Source organism: Macrosteles quadrilineatus, unplaced genomic scaffold, assembly GCF_028750875.1.
Source record: "Macrosteles quadrilineatus isolate MER2022 unplaced genomic scaffold, UCM_ALF_1.0 Scaffold_7__1_contigs__length_78375512, whole genome shotgun sequence".
Lineage (NCBI taxonomy): Eukaryota > Metazoa > Arthropoda > Insecta > Hemiptera > Cicadellidae > Macrosteles > Macrosteles quadrilineatus.
In genome coordinates, this window is record NW_026542600.1 from 61,924,495 (window position 1) to 61,950,571 (window position 26,077).

The window sequence follows — 26,077 nt, forward strand, 5'->3', positions numbered from 1 at the left end:
CTGGGGATTTTGCAGAACCCAAACATATGTCTGCTGGAGTTGCTGTTACCTTCAGAAATAAATTTGGAAGACCTCAGTCAAATGACTACATTTCTGACAGATTGACTAAACAATGTGATAATGGAGCAACAATCTTCAGTCTGGTGACAAAGGAAGTGTATTGGGGAAAACCATCGAGGCTGGAGTATGACAATGCATTTAAACAGCTGACGGAACAATTCAAATCAAGTGGACTTAAGACTCTTGTGTGTTCACCGATGGGTTGCGTAAGAGACCTAATCCAACCAGACCATTTCATACAAAACCTTGTCGAATTTCAACGTGCGACTCAGGCCACTATCATCGTTGTTTCATATTTTCAAAGGTCTACCAGAATCCTGAGGAATGGACTCTCGCATAGGGACTTCTTGAGAGCACTGGAAAAATCAGTTGAGAAGTGGACTACCACTCCTAAAACCAAGCAGTCATTGTCAGGTGGTTCTTCTAAATAAATTAAATAAAATAAAAATAAATTTTTCCTCTCCAACAAGAATTACCAAGTCCACAAAATCCTGTATTGATAATATTTGATCACCAAAAATTAATCATCATCTGTCTGTATCAACAACAATGAATTTAGAATTAGGAATCTCTGATCACAGAGCATTATTTTTAAATATATTTAGTAAAACTGATAAAAATACAATAAATGGTAACAAATGTAAAAAAAGAATTTTCTCAGAAGAAAATACAGCAAAATTTATATATAATGTGAAAGAAACTTTGTGGAATGTATCTATAAATAATTCTTTTGAAAATAACTGTTTAAATTTCTTTGGCACGTTTCAAAATTTATTTGAAGAGGCATTTCCTATGAAGTTTTATCATACCAAACCGCATAATAAAAAAAAGTCTTGGATAACAACCGGTATTAAAATATCTAGTATTAGAAAAAGGGAACTAAGCAGACTAGTAAAGAAAGCAAATGATGATAATTTCATTAATTATGTTAAAAGGTATAAGTTAACTTTCAACAAGGTATGCAATGAAGCTAAAAAATTGTATAATGCTAAATTTATAAAAGAATCATGTAACAAGAGTAAGGCTGCTCGGTTTATCATTAAATCTGAACTCGGTTGTAAAAAAGTGACTTAAACTTTCCTGATATTAAGGTTAATGACAATCATCTAAAAAAATTGCAAGGAAATTTCTGAATTCTTTAATAAAAAATTTAAAAATATCACAAAAGAAATTGGACTAATACCGCATGAAGAGGATGCACTAAAAATGACAAGGCATTCATTGGCAGTAAATCAACCTAACCAATTTGAATTCAGTTTTGTAAGTACAGAAGAAGTTATTAATAATATAAAATCCCTCAAAAGTAAAAAATCTGCGGGCTGGGACGGTATTCCTATCGATCTGATGAAAACTGTCTCTAATTTCATAGCTGAACCTTTATCTATAATTATTAATCAGTCTTTAAATAAAAAAAACTTTTCCAGACCATTTAAAATATGCAGAGCTCAAACCTCTCTTCAAGAAGGGCGAGAGACAAAATCAGGACAATTATCGACCAGTTTCCCTTTTACCATCATTTTCAAAAGTGTTTGAAAAATTAACATCCAAACAAATCTCAAACTTTCTCGAGAATAACAATATTTTGGCTAAATGAACAATTTGGATTTAGAAAGCGCTTAAGCACAATGAAAGCTTTATCAGATTTTATTAGTGAGGTTTCATGGGCTTTGGATGGGTCACAGAGCACAATGGGACTGTTTTGTGACCTATCCAAGGCATTTGACTGTGTCAACCATGATATACTTTTAAAAAAGCTAAAAATTTATAACTTTTCAAAAGAATCTGTTTTATGGTTGACTTCATTCTTGACAAATCGATTTCAAAGAACAGTAATTTTTAAAAATAATGAAAAATCAATATCAGAATGGGAAAAAATTACAGTTGGTGTTCCCCCAAGGGTCAATTCTCGGACCTTTACTCTTTATTTTATATATAAATGACTTGCCTAAAAATGTGTCAAACAACCTTGTTTTATATGCAGACGATACAACTGCAGTTGTCAAATCTACAAATGATTCAGAACTATCTCTCAAAGTTAAACAAGCCCTATCGGAATTGGAACGGTGGTTCAATATTAACGGTTTAAAAATGAATCAAGATAAAACCCAATTGGTAAAGTTTTGTACTGCTCAGGCTAGAGAGTTTAGTGACCAAAATGTATGTGTGCAAGATGATGCAAAATTTCTCGGATTGTACGTAGACTCAAATTTAAATTGGAACAAAAGCATTGAAAATTTGATTAGTAGACTGAATTCGGCATGTTATCAAATGATATGTTTAAGAAACACAATTGACTTAAAAACTCGTTTGATGTTATATTATGCATACTTCTATTCAATTCTTCAGTATGGAATTGAATTCTGGGGCTTTGCATCAAACATCGATTTAATTTTTAAGATACAGAAAAGGTTTTTAAGAATAATGATATTTGCACCTTGGAGAACATCATGTAAACCTATTTTTAAAGAATTAGGGATAATGACTGTTCCGAGTTTAACTATTTTTAAAACACTTTTGATGGTGGAGGGAAATTTTGAAAAATTATGTAGTGAAAATGTCAAGCATAAGTACGATACTAGGTTTAAATATAATTTTCAATATCCGTGGCACCGTCTTTCATTAGTAGAAAAAACTCCGACATACATGGGCAAAAAATTGTTTAATAAATTGTCTCAAGAGCTCAAAAACAGAATACAGTCTAAGCATTTCAAGAGCAGCCTTCCTAATTTTCTTTTAAGGAAAACATATTATAGTATAGATGAGTTTTTATGTGATCAAGATGTGTAATTATTTCGTATTTTAAATGCAATGTTTAAATTTATGTATTACAACAATTATTTTTATTTTGATAGCGTTAGTTTATTTTTTTATTTTATAACTCCCTAGTTTTAAGGTATTTGTATAGGTACTGTATTGACAATGTCACCTGTTTTATAGCATTGCTATATTTAGTAAACGTTATGTGACAATAAAGATTTATTTATTTATTTATATTACGTGCCTAATAAAAGCACACTGCTTTGTGTTGTTTGGTTGGAATACTGGAGTGAAAAAAAAGAAAAAAAACAGTGTGGCAAAAGTAAGTTAATACAGCAATTAGAAACTTTCTGTACTATAATCCCTGCATGGAAGACCACTTAATCAGGAGACTGCAGGAAAATAACTATTTAATACATTTTATGGTTTTAGCCTGGTTTTGTGGGCCATAAAATGTGCATTAAGTTGCTTCAACATGAATACTTAGTTAATAAATGAATAATTAGTTTCTTTGATACTAGAATATCATCAAATGCCATAGGAACATAAAAAATAAATAAAAGGGATATTATTATGAATAGGCAAGAGGTTAATTTATAGTAATGTTTATTGACAAGTGCTTGCAATAATTTACAAGTTAGTTTTACTAGATGAATTAACAAAATGTATTTAACATTTATATCAGTTGTAAGCTGTGTTTTAATAGTTCCTAATTTACTTATCCACTACAGAGCACAAAATGCAATTTTATAAAAGAATATTTTACAGTGCCATGAAATAGAATTTATAGTAACAGAGGTACATAAATATTTCACCAATATTTGTGTGCAACAGACAGAAAGAGATAATTAATATGAGATAATTTATTAATTGCTAAATTAAGTCTTAAAATTCACTCATATATTTTTATCAAGAAACAACCAAAACATAATAACAGGATAAATAGGCTAATATTTACCAAGGTAAACAAATAAAAAGAGTTATGTTCTGTTGCAAGAAGCATGTCACTTAAACAAAAATGTCATTTCATAAAAAGTAAGAGGCTCAAAGGAACTCAAATAGTTCCTTCAAATTAGTCCTGATCACATTTCTTCAGTAGTATCTAGTTATGTCCTCCTCAGAGTGTTCTGTCCTACTGTTTTGTAACGTATTGTGTCTATGGAGGCAATATGGTATCCAGAATGGGCTTGAATTGAAGTGTCAAAATGTATCCCACTGGCTGTACTTGTAACATAGTAATGAGTATGATTATACCCGCAATGAAATGAGAGGCTCACTGAATAGGTTGAATTTGGAGACAAACGCACGTTCTTCATGGCATTAAACGAAATGGTACAGTTGGAAGCTCCTCCAAAGATTGGTCCTTGGTATCTCATCTCAGTAGGGAGTTCTGTCCCCTTTTGTATTGTTATTGAGCAATTGCATTGGTGTTGGTGTTGACTACTGGAGCTCTTAAGCTTTATTGCACACAACTTAATTGCAACTCCTTTAGTTATGATATTTATTTTTGAATTAGAAATGGAACCATAAACACTATCTAGGCTCAATCTTTGTTCCATCAATTCTGACAACGGTTCTCGCCTCTTTTCAATCTTGTTGCAGATTGTTGTCAAGTCAGGCTGTACTTTCTCAGTTCTGCGAGTGTCACCGATCAACTTGAGTTCATCATATGTCAGGACTCCTGAAGGTACCACTTGAGCCATCAAATCTTTGTCAGACAATGTACAGATTCGAATGTGTTTAAGATGGTCATTCAACTCATCCCTCAAGACTTCTCCATTTTTCGACTCTGCTGAAACTGAAATTTATCTTTTGATGAAAAGAGTAAAAGCTACTCTAATATAGTTATTTGTGTAACTAGTGGTGAAAGTGGCACTTTGCTGCACACGAGAGCAATGTTTACACACTCGCCTGCGGCTCGTGCGGAATGATCTCGAGTGCAGCAAAGGCCTTTTTCACTTGTGTTACACATTATATTTTTCCTACAGTCACTATAAAGCATATAAATAATTAGTCTTTCAAACACTATACAACACGTTTTTAGGTTCAGCTGGCAACACAAATGGTGCCCTAGAGAAAGTAGTACCCGCGGTCCGTATCACTCTGCAATTTTTCCTCGACAAGAAATGTGCTCCGCGTTTTGAGAATATAGTTCCGTATGTTTTTGTAATTTGAAATGGTTTCCGCGCCTAAAAAAATGCTATAAAGGTATTTTCTTGTTTATTAAGATCGTAGGAATGTTTTAAAAACGTTTAAAAGAAAAGTCCAGAAAGTTTAGAAATACCGAAACTATAAACACGAAATAACAGGTTAAATCGTAGTTATAATAGTCAATCAGCTGCTCATAGTATTATTATCTTTAAGTGTTGCCAACCTATTTCCAAGCGTGCACGGATTACGTGCATAATAGAACCACGCTGTTTTGTGTTGTTTCGTTGGAATCCTGATGTGCGGCAAAGTATAAACCGTACGACAAAGTATAAACCGTACAGCAAAGTATAAATATGCAGCAATTAGCAGCTTTCTGTACTATAAACAGTACAAGGAAGCCATTTTTGTCGGGTGACTGTAGGAAAAAATTATGTTAACAATTGCTAAATCTACAAAAATACCCCTGATACAGCAAACATTCAGACAAAGCAAATTTCAATCTGTATGATTGGATTTTTACTAAAATTGTCCACAAACAAGTCATTTTACCTATTTCAATAACATTAGATTTGACTTTAGAGTACTTAAGTTTGCTGCAACGGGGAAGAAAAACGTATTTTTGATCAAATGTTAATAGTATAGGATGAAATAAATCGTGGGGAATAAATCAGATATGTTTAAGGAAATATTTTAGTAAGAATCTAAACAGGCAAATGGAAATTCATTTAGCCTGCAGGTTTGCTGCGACGGTGGTATATTATGCATTTTGAATTTGTGTATTTTATAATTTAATACGATTAAAATAACAAAACCTTCATTTACAGCTCAGGAGTGTTGTCTGACATAGTTTACAATCTGTGAGACAGACTTGTCACAACTGTAGGGTATTTGGTTTACTTGTATTGTTTTTCAGCCGCCTCAGTCAGGTCATTTGCAACTCATGAAAGCTTACCCTGTTTGTGGCAGAGTGGACATAAAATCTGAATGAAAACCTTGACAATTATCAATTTAAAACAAATTAAATCAGGAATTGTTATTTAACTACTACAAAAATATTTAGAAACACATCAAATTGTGTGTGAGAACACTGATTACCTCTATGCCTAGCCCATTCAATGGCAGAGGTCCAGAGGTCAATTTCAGGTACGTTGCACATCTTCTGTTGCAGAATTGTTAGAAATCCGAGAGGAGACAAGTCAGGAAACAGAGGACTAGCCAAAACTTTGTCTGTTTCTGTCTGGAGTATCTGAATACAAGAACAATCATTTCAATTCAACCTTGCTAAAGGAAAATAGCAAATTCAGTATTGTACTATGTACCTTAACCTTTACTTACTTCATGAAAAACACAGTTCACTTCCGACTAACCGAGGTTGTTGGGACGAGACTACCTCAGTATAAAATTGTGGATAGCACAGAGGTTGAATAGATTTTAAGATTAGGGGTTATAGCACAACATTAGGAAGTTATTACTGGTAAAATAAATGTTATAACTACATAGTGAATATTTAAAAAAAATCAAATGGAAATTGAATGCAAACTTTTTTTAAATAAGGTAGTGTTATAAAGGAAAAATAGCCCTGCAGAGGCAAACCTTCTGACTAAGTGAATTTCAATTTATCTGATTGCCTCATCAAGCCTGACCTACGCCAAGCCTATTATCATTGCCTGATTTTTTTAAATTTATCATATATAGGCTACTACAATATTTCCATAAACAAGACATGTTTCTTCCCCGTTTAAATAACATTTGATTTAATGAGTAAATTTAATTTGAGTTTAATGGTTTAATGAGTTAATTAGGATTTTTTGAGAGGATAGCAGGCTTACCTGAATGGGAAAGAGTCCAAACTGGCACAGGAAACACAAAACAAAACTTTACACTATATACACAAAACATTAGAATATTTCACTGTCACTGACAGCATTTTCAACTAAGGAAGAGATAGTTTTCTAGATGTCCAAAATGGTCCAGTGTGACAGTGACAGTGAAATATTCTAATGTTTTGTGTATATAGTGTAAAGTTTTGTTTTGTGTTTCCTGTGCCAGTTTGGACTCTTTTCCATTCAGGTAAGCCTGCTATCCTCTCAAAAAATCCTAAAAAATCTAGGCCCTTGTGCTCTATGCTACACCCTTAACCCTAGCAGTGGCCAACCGTCGTCTGGTGACGGAATGACGTTGATGCTTAGAATGGCCAAAGTCGTCTGGTTACGGTATGGGCCGAAATTTTTTTAACGGTAAAAAAACATTTACAATCAACTCAGATGAGAATAATATATATACCATTCGAAAGATCACATTCTGAACTTTCATTTGATTACATAAACAAACCCTGTAGCAGGTATATAACAATGTCACAAGGATTAGAAATCAAATGAAATTTTGGCGCGGTACGACTTTTGCAGCCGACACTTGGGAACTGGCAAAACACGTCTTGTTTGGCATTACCCTGCTCGGGTAATTTTCGTCTTGGGATGTTGCGGGTGGTACCACTGGACAGCCATTGATTTTATCTTCATTGTGGTAGTGATATTTATAACTAAATATTGATTGCACAATCGATACGATTTTATGAAAACAGCTGTTTTCGAAATTTCTAACAAATGGCCAACAGTCGTCTGGTGACAGTATGGAAAATACGAATTATATACAGTGAAAGTTATTATTACTAGTCATATAGTATATCATTTTGAAGAGGAAGAAATTTAGATTCAGAGAGTGGCAGCCCTGCACTCAGGGTTATTTCTGTATGCTCGCATGTAGACGACGGAAGTGAGTCATTACTGATACAGTCTGTCAGCTGTCTTGTATTGCCATTGTTTGTTTGTGTTGTTGCCGGTAATAGTTTTATCCGCGATTTATTACTAAATATGTTATTAGTTCGTAGTGTTAGTGTTAGTGACTATGTAACATTAGAACTATGTTACACCTTAAAAAAGATGAATCAGTTAAATCTCACTTTAAAAATCTAAATATTTTAACAGTTTTTGCAGCGTATACTTTTGAAATAGCATGTATAGCTAAAAGAGACAGCCTAAAATATGAGCCAGTTGTGCCACATAGTTACAATACAAGACATAAAAAGGATATTGTAACTTCAACCTATAAGCTGGAATTCTCCAAAAAAAAACCAACTTTTGCTGGATCACTAATTCTAAGGAAATTGCCTGCCTCTATAAAGGAGGAATCAAATTATAAATTATTTAAATCTAAATTAAAAAAACATTTAATAGAAAAGGCGCCTTATACAATGGAGGAACTCATTGAATAAATACCTATTCATACTTAAAATGTATTTATATCTTTAAGCTAGTTTAGTACTTTATACTTGACACTATTTTTGTACCCATGTACATGTAAGGAAAATAAAGATGTTTTGATTTGATTTGATTTTGAAGTGTTGTGTGTGTGTATAACAGTAATCTTCATGCATAAATATTACTGAATTGTGTGAAATAGTGTTCATAAAAGGTTGTATTTTGTTAGCATCATGTCCTAAAATGATGATTCTGACACAGGCCCGTTTTTGACCCTGTCAGCGCCCTAGGCACGTCTAATAGTAGCGCCCCTTTGCAATATATACAGGGTGGCTGAAAAGTAACTTGCACCCCCACTTAACTTTTCAACCATTTGAGATATTTGAAATCGGTTTGCGGCAACTTTCTTAGATATGAGGGGCTACAATAATTATGGTCAATTTTGAAAATTTTGCCCTTAGGGGTAAGAGGCAGCTCAAAATTTTCAAATGACAAGTATAGTCAAGTTTGGTATCATTTTACAGGTCTTGACGAAACATGAACATCAACATAAAGAAAACCAAAATCGGCTCACTAATAACAAAATGGCGCCCTAAAACGTTTCAAATCCAAATAACCATGAGGGTGGCAAACAAATTAACTTGCACCCTCCCTAACTTTTTAACTATTTGAGATATTTGAAATCGGTTTGCGGCAACTTGTCTGGAAATGAAGGGCTACAATAATCACGGTCAGTTTTGAAAATTTTGCCCTTAGGGGTAGCGGGGGTAGGGAGTAGCTCAAAATTTTCAAATAGCAAGTATAGTCGAGTTTGGTATCATTTTGTAGGTCTTGATGAAACATAACAATTAAAATAAAGAAAATAGAAATCGTACCATTAATAACAAAATGGCAGCGCAAAATTACTTTGAATAACCATTGTCTCAATCATTTTTAGCTGCCATTTTGTTATTAATGGTCTGATTTCTATTTTCTTTATGTTAATTGTTATGTTTCATCAAGACCTACAAAATGATACCAAACTCGACTATACTTGCTATTTGAAAATTTTTAGCTATCCCCTACCCCCGCTACCCCTAAGGGCAAAATTTTCAAAATTGACCATAATTATTGTAGCCCGTCATATCTAAGAAGGTTGCCGCAAACCGATTTCAAATATCTCAAATGGTTGAAAAGTTAAGTGGGGGTGCAAGTTACTTTTCAGCCACCCTGTATATAATAGGGTGTATATCGACCGGGAAATCCGGGAATCATGCGGGAGATGAAATGAAAATCGTCTTTATTCTTGAGCGTTTTTCATATTACAACATATGTTTTTCAAAACAACTCACGTCAACATAAATAAATAATATAAAACAAAAGCAACTCTCAAATCTTAAGTTAGGCTAATTAAAAATTAAAATATGTTCTCTATTCCTAATTATTTTACCATTCTTCAAACCATTTGTTATATATTTTTTAAATGACTTTTCACTGTCCAACACCCCTGGCTCAGTCCTGGATGACAATTTATTCCAGATTTTAGGGGCAAAATAAGAAAACCCACAACGGTCGGACTCACAGCGCACACGGGGCATCTCCAGCATGTCATCCTGCCGTGTGCATCGGGATCGCATCTCAGAGCGAGCTCTCAGTCTTACCTTCAGGTACTGAGGTCTCTCCTCTGACAGTACCCTCCGGATGATGCAGGAAGTGCGTAAAAGGCACAGGTCAGCCATAGGCAATAAGCCAAGAGATGTGAGGTCTGATGAAATTCGATCAAATTTTTGCAGATCGCAGACGTACCTGACGCACATGTTTTGCACCCTCTGCATCCGACTCATGTCTCCCAGTGATATAACATTACCATACACCGGAAGACAGTAATCAAACACAGACAGTACAAGTGCCTGCACAAGCCGAAATTTGGTGGGTTTGGGGAACAAGTCACGATGCCTGTACAGCATTCTCAGACGACCTATTGCTCTCTGGCATGCGTAACTCACATGATCAGAAAAGGAGAGCTCAGGATCGAAATGAAGCCCAAGAAGCTTGGGAGCTTTACACTCTTTGAGCGGAATTCCGCCAAGGCATACTCCAGACAGGGGCTCGGACCGAACAACCCTGCTGACAGAAAAAGTCACCAATGAACATTTGTCTCTGTTCAGCTTGATGCCATGGGACATAGACCATGCAAAGACAGAATCCAAATCAGAATTGAAATCAGAGACTGCCTGATTTGCTGGGTCAGCGTCATGCTGAAAAGCCAGCTGAGCATCATCATCATGAATACAACCGACAATGACGCAAATCTCTTCCCATAGATGCGGCAAACAAAGTAAACAGGACAGGTCCAAGACAGCTGCCCTGTGGGACTCCTTTGGACTTTTGCAAGGGGGCGGAGATCTCAGATCCAACTTTGGTCTTTTGGCATCTTCCGTTCAAGTAGGAGTGAAACCACGACACTACCTGCTGGTCAAATCTGTAGTGATACATCATGGCCAACAGTAGATCGTGATCAATAGAGTCGAAGGCTTGCGAAAAATCCAGCATTGCCAGAGAAGTACACCTCTTTTCAGCTCTGAGCGGGAGATCTTTGAACCGTGAATTTTGTATTCCTACCTGGAGTTTCCAATTTACCGTGATCGCTCATGACAACAGTGACGTTTCCGTGATCGCGCATGACAACAGTGACGTTTCCGTGACCGCGGGAGACAATAATAAATGTCTACACACGGCCGCGAGGGATGATCAGAATTTTCCGCGATCGCAGAAGACGATGATGGTGTCTACTATCTACAGATGAACCGCAACGGATGATCAGAATATTACCACAATCACGGAAGACGATTGATGTCCACACGACCGCGGGAAACCTCAAGAACTTTGCCGTGATCGTGGAAGACGATGATGATCTCCACAAAACTGCAGGACATGATTAAAATTTTGCCGCAATCGCTGGAGACGATTACCATGGATTCATGACTGCAGGATACGTACGATATCTACAGGACCGCGGGAGATATAATAACTATTTCTACACGGCCACGAGGGATGATCAGAATATTGCCGCGATCACGGAAGACGAAGATAATGTCCTCACGACCGCGGGAAAATATCAGAATTTTGCCTCATTTGCGGTAGATGATAATAATCTCCTCACGACTGCGGGATACGTTCTTATATTGCCTCGATCATGGAAGACGATAATTTTATGTCCAAACGACCTGACGGCAGAAAATAGTAAGAATCTTGCTGCAAACGCGGGAGACGATTACGATGCCTACACGGCCGCGAGTGGTTATCAGAAGTTTACCGCGATATCATGCAAATACTACCACGAATTTTTTTTAAATTTCCAAATTTCTGGCGCCCCCAAAAAAGCCAATTGCCTCGCGCCCTAGGCACGTGCCTACCGTGCCTATTCGGTAAATCGGCCCTGTTCTGACATTCAGAGATTGTTGTACCTAAATAATGATATACCCAAGGTGTTATACATTTTTATAAAGGTAAATGAATACACTACAACATGTTTATAATGGTTTGGGGGTAAAAAATTTTTAAAAAAAGTTATAGCCTATACTAATTAGGCCTACTACTGTATTTTGTTAGCATCATGTCCAAAAATGACGATTCTGACATTCAGAGGTGCTATATATGCTATATAATGATTTACCCAAGGTGTTATACGTTTTTATAAAGGTAAATGAATACACTACAACATGTTTATATTGATACATAAAAAATTTGGTAAAATAATTATATAGGTCTAGGCTACTAAATACTGTCCACTCCATTTTCTCGAAATGCGCAAAAAATTCAAAACGTTCTCAAATTGATACATAATCATAGGTGAAAATAACTTTTTACCATCATACTTATGACTTTTTTGGATTCCTTACTTCATTAGCTTTACAAATATGTAGGCTACATATCATCAGCCTACATAATGTTTCACAACACAAGCAAACACTGTAGGCTATAGTTTACACTTATTTGCGGTTTTGCGGTTTTTATATTATTATGTCCCTATTACGTACCTACAAAAAAAATATTTCTAACATGTTATACATTTTTATGTAGGTAATTGAATACACTACAAGATTATTATGTTGGTTTGAAGTAAAACAATTTGGTACAAAAGTTGTATACTAAGTACTGTGATTTTTTTTCTCGAGAAATCGCTAAAATATAAAAACATTATTTTATATACGTATGTTTATAGGTAAAAAATTATTTTTACCATAAACTTTATGACTTTTTTTTATTCCTTACTTCATTAGCTTTACAAACATGTAGGCCTATATATCATTATTAGTATACACATATATTATAGAACTTTTTACAACATAAACTAACACTGTACGGTTTTCAATTTTTTTGGTTCTCCGTTTGTCATTATATTTCGCCCCAAAAACTTATACAAAAAAAATATTTTCCTAACATGTTATATATTTCTATGTAGGGAATTAGATTGTCTACAACAGTGGTCACCAATTTTATGGAGGTCCATTCCAAGTTTGTATAGAACTGTCACGGTCCGGACAAGTTTCCGGGGGGCCTGGTATACCCCCCAGCCAAAAGGGGGGTCCGGGGAAAAAAATTTCAAAATTTCAGTTAAAATGGCGTGATTTAAGCCTATTTGCGCATGTTATTTGTAACATATTTTTTTGCCAAAATACCATATAAAAGTTTGAATTTATCAGAAAATAGCCTATTGTTAAGGTTTGGAAAAAAATCACAAATTATAAATTGTGTCATTAAATTTAATTTCACTTAGAAATTATACATAAAGATTACTCACATATAATACTCAAACTCAGTGAGAGAAATGATTTTTTTTTTATTCTGGGCCACTTCTCTAAAGTTTGGAATGAATCCTGTGCAGCTGATTTTTGAGGTGGCTGTTACTGAGGCGAGATCTCGATTTATTTTTAATAAAGTTCATCCTTGAAAATGCAGACTTACATGTGTACGTTGATCCAAACATTGTACAAAGTTTGATGGCCAAGTTTTTTAGTTCAGGATATTTTTCACTGCTTACATACTTGTAAGAGAGAACTTAATACCACATTAGTAAACTAGCAGACGACGGGACATCGACAGTGTCCCACTGGTCTACAAAATGTATATAATAAATTTCCCATAAAAAAATTTGTAGAAAAAAAATTCCGAGGCCGCTTTTGAAATTAAAAAAAAAAATTCATTTTTTTTATTTTTTTCACTTTACCGATAAAATACACTGTCTAAATCATTATGATATTACTATTTCTATATTCTCCTGTTCTTTCCGAACAAAATGAATATGAGGTTGGCTAGGTTTACTTGTACGGTTGAATTTTTACGAATTTTCAAAAAAAGGTCTGCAAAATCGCCAAAATGGGTTGGCCATTCCCCACTTCTAACATTGGCCACTCCTAGGGTTAATGAGTTAATTAGGTTGCTAATGGCCTAGGTCTTTCTGTGCCCCCTACGGTAATAACTACTTCCCTATAGGAAACTTTCAAATTACATCATTAATTTTTTCTAATTATTTAAATATAGTTTACTAGGTAGGTAGGACAAATTGTGTTTGGCTTGAAAATGAAATTTTACGATCAGAACTTACCAATAAACTTTATGACTAAGACGCACCTTGTCAACAGTGGCGGATTCAGCTATAGATAGAGGGGTGGGTGAGATTAGAGGTAAATCCCCCCCCCCCCACAACGTCATATTATAATTCGCAGTCACAGCAAAACCCTGAATAACTCTTTCGGTAACAGAACACCATCATTGTCTTCCGCAATCCCGGTAAAATCATGAACATCAGCGGTTGAATAGACATTATCGTTCCCTTCCACGTTCGTGGCTAAATTCTAATCATCTCCTGCTCTAACAGTCACGGAAACGTCATCAACGTCTTCGCTGATCGAGGTAAAATGGTGTTCATTTCTTGCGGTTGTATATACACCGTTATTGTCTCCGGCGGTTATGACAAAACCCTGAATAACCCCTGCGGTAACTAACATCGTCATCATCTTCCACGATTGCGGCAAAATCGAAAACCCCTGCAATAACCGAACATCATTATTATCATCGCCAATTTCGGCAAAATTTTGACAATACATGCATTATAAAAATGTTTATATATGCCTGAGGGGTGCGGTCACCCCCTTCGTCCCCCCCCTTGGATCCGCCACTGCTCATCAGACAATTCATGAGAGGTAGGGATCATGTATGATGAAGTATATATAACCATGTCATATAACACAATCCTGGAGCTATACAAATTTGTACAAACTTACCTCATTAATCATTGAGTTTAGCTCGAGAACGGTGTAACAAGCGGGGTTATTCATCAGGCTGCAGATGTTGGTTAGGTTCAACAAAGACATCAGGCGGATTCCAAGTCTATTTTTTAACTTGGACATCAAATATTTGTCTGCAACGTACAGCAAGTTGTCTGCTTCATCAAAGCTCAAGTTTTGAGTGTTATCGTAGCCGTAAACAAACCTGAAAGAAAATATTACAAAATAATTTTAAATTTGCACAAAATGTCACAACTATTCAAACGCTTTTCTGATTGGCCGGGAAATTTAACTTACCTTAGTAGGTTTTTAAAAGTTTGGGGGAAGACATCAGGCAGTTTAACATCATTTTTTTCTGCTATCTTTGAGTTTTGCAATTCTGCTCTGAAAACCACAGAGTGGGCCAGAAGCATCTTTTTCACGACACCAATCCTCTCCTGCAATCAAACAATAACTAACTGATGATGAAGAATAAATAGTTTTGTGGGAAAATAAATAATCGCCAAATAAATATTGGCTATTTATCCCCTGCTTGTTTTGTTAAGTAGCAAAGAGCAAACATAAGTAGGCCTATTTGTTACACATGATGTTATTTTTAAACTTACAATAAATCTGGCATGTTTAAGCAAAAATTCAAGTGTAGTTAAATCAGGTCAATAGAAATTCTCTCAGGCTGCCGGTTAGCTGCAACAAATATTTCAGCTGGGTAACTGATTTAAATATTTAATTGTTCAATAATCTAAAAACATTTTTTAAATAACAAAATTTTGTGTTGCCCAGCTTAAAGTTTTGAATTGACGAAGAAAGGTTAAAGTTCGACATAGCATACAGTTCACAATTTTTTTAAGTCTTAGGCAGTCTTTTTGACTAACATGGCAGCTAGTCAGTGGGATACGGTGTGTACCGTTATAAAAAGAAAGTTACAACATATGATAACAGTATATTTATGAAGGATTTTGTAGGATGTGGTGTTTGTGGGTCTATCTACACCAAGAGTCACCAACCTACCCAACCTGCAAGCACAGTGGCGGCGATAAGAACCCGCGGGCCCTCCCCCCGCAAGTTTGTTCGCCGGGCCCCCCTCTCCCAATGATCTTTAAAAACATTTTCCCATGCATTACCGCATAAACTTGCAATTTTGCAATAAACTTGACGAGGCATCTCCCGAGGCGTCATTATCGTCTTCCATGATCGCGGCAAAATCGTAAATACTTCCCGTAGTCATAAGTCAGGGAAGAAACATTATCATAGTTTACCAAAAGCTAAACTGTTGGCCTCTGCAAATGTTAATTGTTCTATGGATTCCACAGCGTACAGTGTGAGAGACGTATCGTCGGCATAAAGGAAAGCCCTGGCCTATTGGATTCCAGTGTGGAGATCGTTTACAAACAACAGAAACAGAGTAGAGTCAAGAATGGAACCCTGGGGCACACCTCTCAATGTTCGGGTGAGTTATATTGTTGTAATCCATGTTCATCAACGGACGACACCCTTACGCATTGCCTCCTTCCCTTCAAATACGAGCAGAACCACTCTAGAGCCAAGCCTCTGATTCCAATACTTTTACACATTACATTTTCTTAAGTAGGAGGTCATGATTTACTGAGTCGAAAGCCTTGCTCAGATCAAAGAACAGGCCTGCAGAACAGTTCCCCTCATCAAGTACACTAACGATGTCATCAATGAGAGCAAACATAGCACTGGTGGTAGATTTATTTTTTACAAAGCTATGTTGGGATTCACTAATTATTTCATGTTTTTCTAGAAATTTTGTTAGGCGCAATAATACTACTTTTTCAAAAACTTTAGATATAGGCCTAGCTGTCAAAATGGATATTGGCCGATAGTTGTTGAGATCTTTAGATTTACCTTTTTTAAATACTGGTCTGACTATTGCAAGCTTTAGGGAGTCAGGAAAACAACCAGAAGAAAAGGAAAAATTTATCAGGTGGCTGATGGGTTCTGCCAGTAAGTCAGTGATATTCTTTAACATTCTAACTGATATTTCATCGACTCCATCTGAGTTTTTGTTTTTCAGGGTTGCTATTACTTCTTTTATTTCTTTCTCAGATGTAGGGTGGAAGAAAAAAAGATTCCTTTGGCTGTTCAGCTACGGGTTTTCTAAATGTTTTTACTGATTTATCATTGTGCTTCACAAAGTAGTCATTGAATTTGTTGGCAATGTTTAAGGGGTCGTGGGTCAGTTCTCCATCAATGTCTCAAATACACATATCATCAAATTTATTATTCTTTATTGGCCTTCTGCTGTTAATAATTTGCCAAATCACTTTTGATTTATTATCAGCTGACTGGATTTTGCGTAATATCTCATTAGATTTTTCTTCTATTATAACAGAACGATAGCAACATTTTAGCCTTCTGTAATATTCACGCATGAAATGAGTTGACTCTGATCCTTTGTTCTGTGGTAAAGACTGCATAGCTCACTCCTAATATTCAACGCTTGAGGGCTAAGGGTAGTTTTCCTAATTTTTTTATTTATGATCTTCTTTGTCAATTTTGGGAAGGATATGTCGAAATAGTATTTTACTTTGTCGATGAATAAATTGTATTTTAGATTCATGTCGTCTGAACTGAATACATCTAGCCAAGTTTCTTTAGAAAGGTGGAATATGAAAACGTTTAAGTTGTTTTTTATCGGTAGATTTAATCTACCGTTTCCAAAGCAACCCGATTTTGAATCGATCTGATTTGGCCTGAGGCTCTTAGGTAAGTAGCATTTTTTACCTGACTCGATGTAAACACATCTTAAGTGCGAAGTAAACCAATCTAAAGAGCAGCCTCCTAATAGTAAGACATGAAATTATATGAAAATCCTTCTTTAGCATCAATGAATGAATGGCATTATTTATTAGCTAGTGCCCTAGCCCTAGCCACCTAGGTTAATTTGCCGATTTGGTCGTAACAAAACTGTCAAGTTTATTTAGTTGAATCAGCATAGAGGATCCTCTATGGTATCACCCGCTGGGGGCTAGGAAAATTAACATTAATGTTTTATCTTCCTAGGCCAGAGACCACATTGGTTATAAATACGGCCCTATTAAATGCAACCAATTTTGACTGCGCCTTCACACAATCCACGAGGACAGTTAATGCAACCCGCATGACTTAAGACAATTCTTTTACTTAGGTTGGTAGATAATTTATATCGATCGGTCAAGTAATAGTGTTAGTATAGCAGTTGTAAACTACTTGAACTGTAGGTTTAAACAAATTTTCATCATAAAAAACATATTTTAACTCTCATAAATATTGTTATGATTGGGGACCCGTGTGGCTGAGCCTGACACACTATCGTGGGCCCGTGTGCCGGTAAAATTTACCAAAAATCCCGGTCAAGGCTCACGGGCCCCCCTAGCTAACGGGCCTCCCCACACTGCGGGCCCGCTATCGCTGCCACTGCGCAAGCAGATTGTTCCTGACCCGATACCATGTCTCAGCTATACTGTGATTGTTTCTGTGGTACCACTCGTTGCTATATCTTGCAGCCTCAGGGATACCGTGATCGTCTCTCGCAGTTGCGGTAACACTCGTCACCAGTAAATACAATTTTGTTAAAGTTGGAAGAGAACCAATTGAATGCAGTCAATGAATGGAGGGTCGGCAATAGGATATTGAATGAACTCTCGGCCCATACCAAATTAAAGTTCAATTCACTGTCATTTCTCGTTCAACAAAATACTCGTACAATTCCTGGTCTATATATCACTCGTACAATTCCTGGTCTATATATCGAATGACTACAGAAAATAATCAGTATAGTAGGCCAACATGTCTCTTACTTGCCTCTCAATCGGGGAAATTGGTTGGAAACATGTAGTGACCGAGTTACTAAAATACAGACCCAGGGCCGGATCTACAAAATATGGGCCCCCCTGCAAAAGTCCTCCAAGGGCCCCTACAGCTGCGTACGGGGCTCCGGGGGGTTTGGGGGGTGTGGAGCAATTAATGTGGACCATACAAAGTAGGTAGCAATCAATTACCATTATTGATTGGTAAAAAACACGTTACGCAGAATTTTGTGTTTTCCAAACTAACTACAGGTGCATTTTTGTATAGCAAGTGTCGATTAGGAGTTGTAAGCCGAAAACTGGTCAAATAATCAACTTTTTGGCTATGTTGATGAAAATGATCCAACTTTAAAAAGCTACAGCGGCTAAATGGCTCGGCCGATTTTGGAGTATTTAACATCAATCGACGCAGAATTTAATGCACTAAAAGAGACCTTTGAACAACATTTTCCGTAGGGTTCGTCTTTTATGAGCTATAAGTGAAAAACTGAAAAAAGTGCAAAATTTTCATGGTTTTTCGACTCCCAAAACTAAAGCAGACGTCAGAATCCGTCGCAAACTCACAGGACTCTTATTTGGGACCCCCAAAAGGTATTAAAACACTTTCCAGCTTTAGACGATTTTTTGGGGAGCATATGTCTAATTTGCCTGGGCTACAGGTACAACTGTGTATATTAATTAATTATTTAATTTAACAACTATAGAAAACCGGCGACACGGCACGATAAACATAACCTCACAAAACAAAACTACAGTAGTATTCACTATTTTGGCTGATCTCTAAAATAATTGCGTTGACAGATTGAGATCGCTCGCTGCACCCAGCGCTTGTCGTGGCAATAGTTTAAACTACTGTTTGGACGGAGTCCTCGGTACGTCGCTCGGGTGGTCCGATCGGACTGTAGTGGATCTGTGAAGCTCGCCATGCAGCTGACGTGCTGACTGGACTGAGCTGACTGAGTATGGACTGACTGAAAGTGGCGAGATTGAACTGTCTAGCTAGGCCTAGGGCGAGGTCTAGTTAGGTCGTGTTTGTCGACGAGTAAAATCACAAGTCTAAATTTACTTAATAATTCTAACTTTAGCTTTGATGTTGACAATATTTATTTGTCTGTCAAAACTAAACTTGCCGTCCTATTCAATTATGTTTATATGCATTAAAATAATTTTAATTTTTACGAGCTCTTTGGGCCCCCTAAGGGCTTGGGCCCCCCCGCATTGCGGGGATTCGCGGTTCCTAGATCCGGCCCTGTACAGACCTGCCGAGTTAGAAGGAAATGAATAGATGAAATTAATCCTATCAGAACTACAAATTGCATTGCAACCCTAAATATGCTGAAATTTTTCTTACTAAAACATAATTCTTATTTTCATGCTTTACACTTTTTGTAAACTCCTGTATTGTGAAGTTTTCTTATATGAACTCTATTAAGATTAAAAGTTCTCAAAGTACATTTTTTATGGTAGCTTTTATCAATAGGTAGCACTTTTTTACAAATGAAAACCATCAGTTTTTTTTTTTTTTTACTTATCAAGTGATTCACACCCAAGATAAGAAAATAAACTTCTGTGAGTGAGCGCAGGAGTCTTAAATAGACTATAAAAACTACAATAAAATTTCCTCTGAAATAAATCAAGCCTGTAGTCTAACTTTTTTGCGGAAAAAACTGTGAAAAAATTATTTAATATCTTGGCATCTAGAAAAATAGTATAGCCTAAAGAGAAAGTTTTTTTCCAGAAATGGAGAGAACAGCGATGATAGTAAAAATAACTTAAATTCTTGCAAAGATAAAAGAACTGACATTGTCAGAGTGACTATTGCCTACATATTTCATGTGGGTGTTTACTGTTTTAGGATGTGTTGATTCTGAATAACCGTGCTAACAAAGTTTTTGATGGATGAAGTCTCTGAATGAATTCGAAGCATTCATGTCACTTTTCAGTTGGTAACTCACAGCTACTGCTTTAAAGATGGGGACACCACCTATGTGTCTTTTTTAACCCAAAGTGTGAGTGAAGGATGAGTGTAGAATGAAGTGTGATGACTTTTGTAGCTTTGTTACTGACTAAGACCAGCTATCACTTGGTAATGAGATTAAGTAAACTGTCGTAACAGTTCTGAAATAGCACTGCATTTCTTCCTCAATATAGACTACATGGAACTGTAGCCCACATTAATGAACTTTTACTGAATTTGATCAATGAGCTTGGTGTCATTATGTTTCATTATATAAATCAAATTTACGTATTCATTTTTGTTTTACCTAACACATCCAAAATTTTACCTCTTGATCTTCTAAAAAACATTTACCATGCATACATACAGTCTATTCTACAATTTGGGAACCTAGCGTGGGATGGTGGCTATAAAAGTATTCTGGCCCCTATCGAAATTATTCAATAAAGCCATTACAAAAATTGCTCTACGGAAACCTCACCACTACCCCTTAGAACATGTCTTTGACGAGTTCAAAGTGTTTAATCTTTCACAGCTTTATATAAGACCATTAATTATACAAGTTGTCCATTGAAAAACATTTCAGGACTTTGGCAAATGAATCCTCATACTAAAAGAAAGAAAAAAGTTAATGTGAAGGTATGTCAAAAATGCATATTTACCCAGTTATCCGCCATTTTGTTAAAAAAAAATTATCTGTGAAATTTTTCATTTGATGATTATGAAATTTAACAACCATGTTAAAATAAACAATACCTATTATAGAAAAAATAATAAATTTGTTCCGATTATAAATTTCAAAATGGCGGCCGTTTGAGTTTTTATTACTTAAATAAATAACTCAAAATCAGCTAATTCGATGAAAAAAGTCAAGAATAATATCTCTTAGCATTTCCAATTCCCTATCATACGATACCAAGATCAAAAAGATCGGTTTTTGTGTACATGGCAAAGTTAGTCGGGAACACTTAATTTTGCCTGGTCCTACAGCTAAAAAAAGTTCTATTTCAGTTGTTTGTCGTTCGATATGTAATTACAAATAATAAAAAAAGTATTCTTGACATTTTTTCATAGGATTAGCCGTTTTTGAGTTATTTAAGTTATACAAATTCAAACGGCCGCCATTTTGAAATTTACAATTGGAACTACTTTAATATTTTTCCTATAATTGGTCTTGTGTATGTTAACATGTTTATCAAATTTCATAATCATTGAATGAAAAACTTCACAGATAAAAATATTTTTGTATAAAAAAAAACAAAATAGCGGATAATAAGCACTTTTGGACATTTTACCTTCACATTAACTTTTTTCTTCCTTTTAGTATGAGGATTCATTTCCCAAAGTCCTGAAACGTTTTAATGGACACCCTATATACATTTTCAAAAATTAAAATTCCCTCTTTAAACAAACTTCTCACAACCATCTTCTTACAAAATTTGCTTTGAACACTGGGATAGTTACATAAGTTCACTAAAAGTAGGTATTAATAAAACATATCCTCAGTACACTGCAACTGTTATTTTTTCAAAATCACCCACTCAGCTTAAAAATCCGGAGCCGTGCAGTCTGCTAAAATATAAAAAGCTCGTAAACAAATGGTTAGTGGAAGACAGACGCAGGCATATCAACAGCTATTTTGTATCCATGTATTCCTTCTAACACCGTCACAGTCAAATACAACGATGTATGACTGTCAGGCTATGTTGTTTGTGTGCGTGCCTGTGACGGCTTAACTAATGTAACTGTGGAGCCAGCATCCGCCTGATGTCCTGGTGCAACTGAGCTGAAGTGTGTTGTGTGTGCATTTTATAATTTTAATTATTAATTAAATTTTCTATCAAATAAGATGTTTGACTGCTCATTCCCCACCTATGTGGAGAATAATCCATCTCTGTTTGTTCAATTTTGTGTAACAAATATTTGTGTTTTCGATAGAATAAAGTATTTCTCATTTTATATCATTAACTAATTTTAAAATATTTTCTGCAAGAGCTACTTGTAGGCTGCAACCTATAATCAGATGTTTTTTAACTGTATTATTAGTTTACCGTGTCTCCAACTTCAGGGTTTCCCACTACGAAATAGCAGTTGTACTGCTCTTCAGGATCAAAAAGAAAGGTGATAAAATCAGGATCTGCACCTGCCACAACCACTTCCATTCCACTGGCCTTAGCCGCGGAACCGGGGCCTAGTGACATCCTGCAAACAATCACAGCATTTTTGTACTAACTTAGGCTTATTCAATAGTATATGAAAACCCTTAACATTGTCTTACCTGCACCCAAGGCTAAAAGGCCTTGGGCTCCGGCTCCCCCAGCACAACCCTGTCTTCCTGTGCTGGTGCACCACACAAACACTACCCACCAAAACTGACACCCTGATCAAGTAAGTGCACTGGCCTATCTGTAGTAAGCAACAGCCTTCTGTAGTTCAGCACAAGTTATTGTTCAACAACATTACCAGCCTACTCACACAACATTGCCAAACACTTCCTCCCCCCATTACAAAACTATTACCTAAGTTGTAGGGAACATAGAAAATGTTATAATAAAAAATAAAAATACATAAGTTAAGTTCTGTGGACAATAAAAACATACTTTTTATAGCCTACATATACAGTACGGCACTAAGTTTTTGTATAAACAAAACAAATTGCAATAACTTAGTGTATGACATAGAAAAACCTACAGTCTTATGTAAAAAATCATTTCATACAAGGACAATTTATTTTGTCGAAGCTGTAAAAAAAATGCAATAAACTGAGTATGTGAAATAAAACCCCTATGGTGTAGGCCTAATTGAAAAATGAATCATTTGTTAGTCAGGCGACAGCCCTGCCAAACGCAAACTATGGTTTTTATAACCAAAAATATAGTGACCCGGGGCCGGAGGTAAGCCCTTCCGTGATGCGCCCGATGGAAGGCTAACCAGCGATATCCTTCCTAATCGTTTTCATTCTTAATATTTTAATCCCTGTTAAATTTTTTTTAATCTTTATCAATTGTTGTTGTTTTCTATAGTTTTTAATGATATATTCCTTTCAATTATTTGTGTTATTTATATTGTTGATTGATTATCTTCTCGAATATAAATATCTTGAAATATAATAATTTGTAATAAGTTATAACGGGATTGTTATTTATTTATATTGTTATGTATTATATTGTTATTTATTTATATTGTTATTTATATTTATTGTTATTTATTGTTGATTTTTCTATCGATTGTCTTATTGATTTTGTGTTTAAGCTGGAAACTGTTTTTCGCTCATTTTCAAATGGCTCTGTCGTTGTATGTATGTCAATGCACAATGTATAATGTAATCTTGTTAAACCCACTTGTAAAATGGTGTTTGCCGTTTAATAAAAATGAAATGAAATGAAATGAAATAGCCTTTAATAACCTATGGTCTTATGTAAAAAATCATTTCATACAAGGACAATTTATTTTGTCGAAGCTATTAGAAAAAATGCAATAAACTTAGTATGTAAAATAAAACCCCTATTGTGTAGGCCTAATTGAAAAATGAATCATTTGTTAGTCAGGCGACAGCCCTGCCAAACGCAAACTATGGTTTTTATAACCATAAATATAGTGACCCGGGGCCGGAGGTAAGCCCTTCCGTGATGCGCCCGATGGAAGGCTAACCAGCGATATCCTTAGTTAATAGCCTTTCACTGTGAAAAAAAAAATGGTAAGTTAGGTACTTAGGCCTATATTTGGATTCAGGAGGTAAAAAGCTATAAAGATAGGCTATCAAAATTAAAAATTCCTTTGGAGGTGCCTAACTTAAGTTATTAGTAACTTAAATAACTTAATTACCAAGGTATTAACCTAGGTTAGGCACAAAGCAAATAATAATGGAATACGTTTTAAGAAGTCGAGGGACTACATTTTGTTAAGTTCATTTAACAAGAACTAAAATCAATTAGGCTTAAATAGACTAGAGAAACGTGATACACAGAGGATACGCGTCTAGTAACCGGACGTGGATTAAGTGTCCAGCAGTCACGTCATTGTGGGATCCCGGAACGCCATTACCACAGCGATAAGATTTATAGCCATCAGTGTTCGTGGTGTAGTGGATAGTGCTCGGCAGGTATACAAGAATCCCGTCGGTGTCAAAGATTTTGCTTTAAATACCATTTCTTCTTTACTGTAAGTTAGGTAACTTATATCGTTTGTTAGAATTTTTGTCATTTATAATTTTATGAACAGAATTTAAGTACCGTACCTAAACCTTCATTAAATTTTTTCACTAACTTATCAGCAAGTTTGGTTGGTTAGGTTAGGTTATGACAGTTCTTAACTGCCGGATGCCTAATTCACGTCCGGTTAACTTACTGGATGCGTATCATCTGCGAATGTGAGTTAGCCTATATAGGCCTAGGCGTAAGTTAGGTACCGGTAGTCTAAGGTTGTTTTGTTAATTCATGTACCGTACAAGTACGCATAATTAACTTAAGTTATTTATTTCATATCAACGGCAAGAGCCAATTTCCACTAGTTTGATTTGTGAACAGCAAAATACCCACTGCTGACTAACTTACCTAGACACAAATTTCCTTTCCCTATGCCTGGCATTTTTTGTATGTAGGAGGGTGGTAGGAGGCTAGGCTAAGTACATCATAAGACGACATTTTTATTGATCTTGAGGTAATTACATGCAATCGATCTTGTCATGAGAAATTGAATTTGAATTGAATCGAATCTCACGAATTAGCCGGCTGCACTTTAAGTTAGTTTCCGTCCTGGGTACAGTTTCTTAACTGGGCTATGCTAATATCGCTTGAAACTATCGATTCGATTAGTAAACCTTCATGCGATTTTTTTCACCATCAGCAAGTTTGGTTGGTTAGGTTAGGTTATGATAGTTTAATTTTATAATAGATATATTTAAAAATATCGATTATTAATCAATATTTTAAATTCGATAGTTTCAATCGATATTAGCATAGCCCAGTAAAGAAACTGTACCCTACGTCCTACACTCATTCGAATGAAAAATATCAATATATCAATTATCATTCGGTTAGTTAGGTTGGACTAACCTAACTAACCAAACTTCATATATCGAACTAAATAATCGATATATTCATTCGAACGAGTGTAGGACGTAAATTAAAGTGCAGCCAATTAGCCTACATTTCCATTTGACATTCCTGCTAAGGCCTTTATGTTAGGTAGATACAGTGATACAACTAGGCCTATACCGTTTTCCTGGTCTCTTACCTTGCTTCTGACTTAAGTATACTAGGCTACCACTATACTTCTGAAGTGGCAAGTAGAAGTTAGTTGTTAAACCTTTCTTATTCTACTTGTCCGTTGTCGTATTTAAACAAACTTTACAGAAGAAATGAAATAGAATTCCTGGAACGTGAGTGTCGATGTCAATGTGCTTGGCTTGGCTTGCTTGGACCACGACCGGCACGACCACAGACACAGTGTCTAGCGCTGGGGCGCTATCTACCAGGTCCAGGTGTCACTAAAGCACGGGTCACACTAGGCTGGCATCAGCGGCGAATTGAAAGAAGCCGCGACTGTCAGCTTAATGTGACCACAAAATTCGCAGCTGACACTGAGCTGACTCAGCCTGGATTGGTGAGCCGGTGATGCTGGTGCCAGCTGCTGATAACCAGCGGCTGGCGAACAGCCTAGTGTGACCCGTGCTTAACATTCACGTTCGTAACAGTTCGTTTCGTTTAACTGCCGCTAGGTGTCTCTTAAGTTGAATGTCCAGCTCTCGCTGTGATTTTGTACAAGCTGGTATATGACTACCCTAATTTGCTTCCTTCTCCGCAATCCACAGTT

The 26,077-nt window shown here is 35.9% G+C and overlaps 1 protein-coding gene across 1 annotated transcript; it reads right to left on the minus strand.

The window, feature by feature from the left end:
- Positions 1-3,431: 3,431 nt before the first annotated feature.
- On the minus strand, positions 3,432-25,693 carry LOC128999147 (BTB/POZ domain-containing protein 3-like). The gene is made up of 6 exons (XM_054425519.1): positions 25,499-25,693; positions 22,315-22,465; positions 14,792-14,931; positions 14,492-14,699; positions 6,064-6,214; positions 3,432-4,615 (listed from the first exon to the last, which is right to left on the minus strand). Exons 2-6 carry the CDS (start codon positions 22,462-22,464, stop codon positions 3,924-3,926), a joined length of 1,341 nt encoding a protein of 446 aa, XP_054281494.1. The 5' UTR covers position 22,465; positions 25,499-25,693; the 3' UTR covers positions 3,432-3,923.
- Between the last annotated feature and the right edge of the window lie 384 nt (positions 25,694-26,077).

Bases quoted from the DNA above. Each gene is read 5' to 3' on its own strand.
- LOC128999147 (XM_054425519.1), bottom strand. From the start codon at position 22,464: ATGTCACTAGGCCCCGGTTCCGCGGCTAAGGCCAGTGGAATGGAAGTG. The intron at 14,932-22,314 runs GTAAACTAATAA...GTTTGATTGCAG, and splicing joins ACCCTGAAGTTGGAGACACG to GAGAGGATTGGTGTCGTGAA. The intron at 6,215-14,491 runs GTAAGTTTGTAC...TCTTGTATTCAG, and splicing joins TAAACTCAATGATTAATGAG to ATACTCCAGACAGAAACAGA.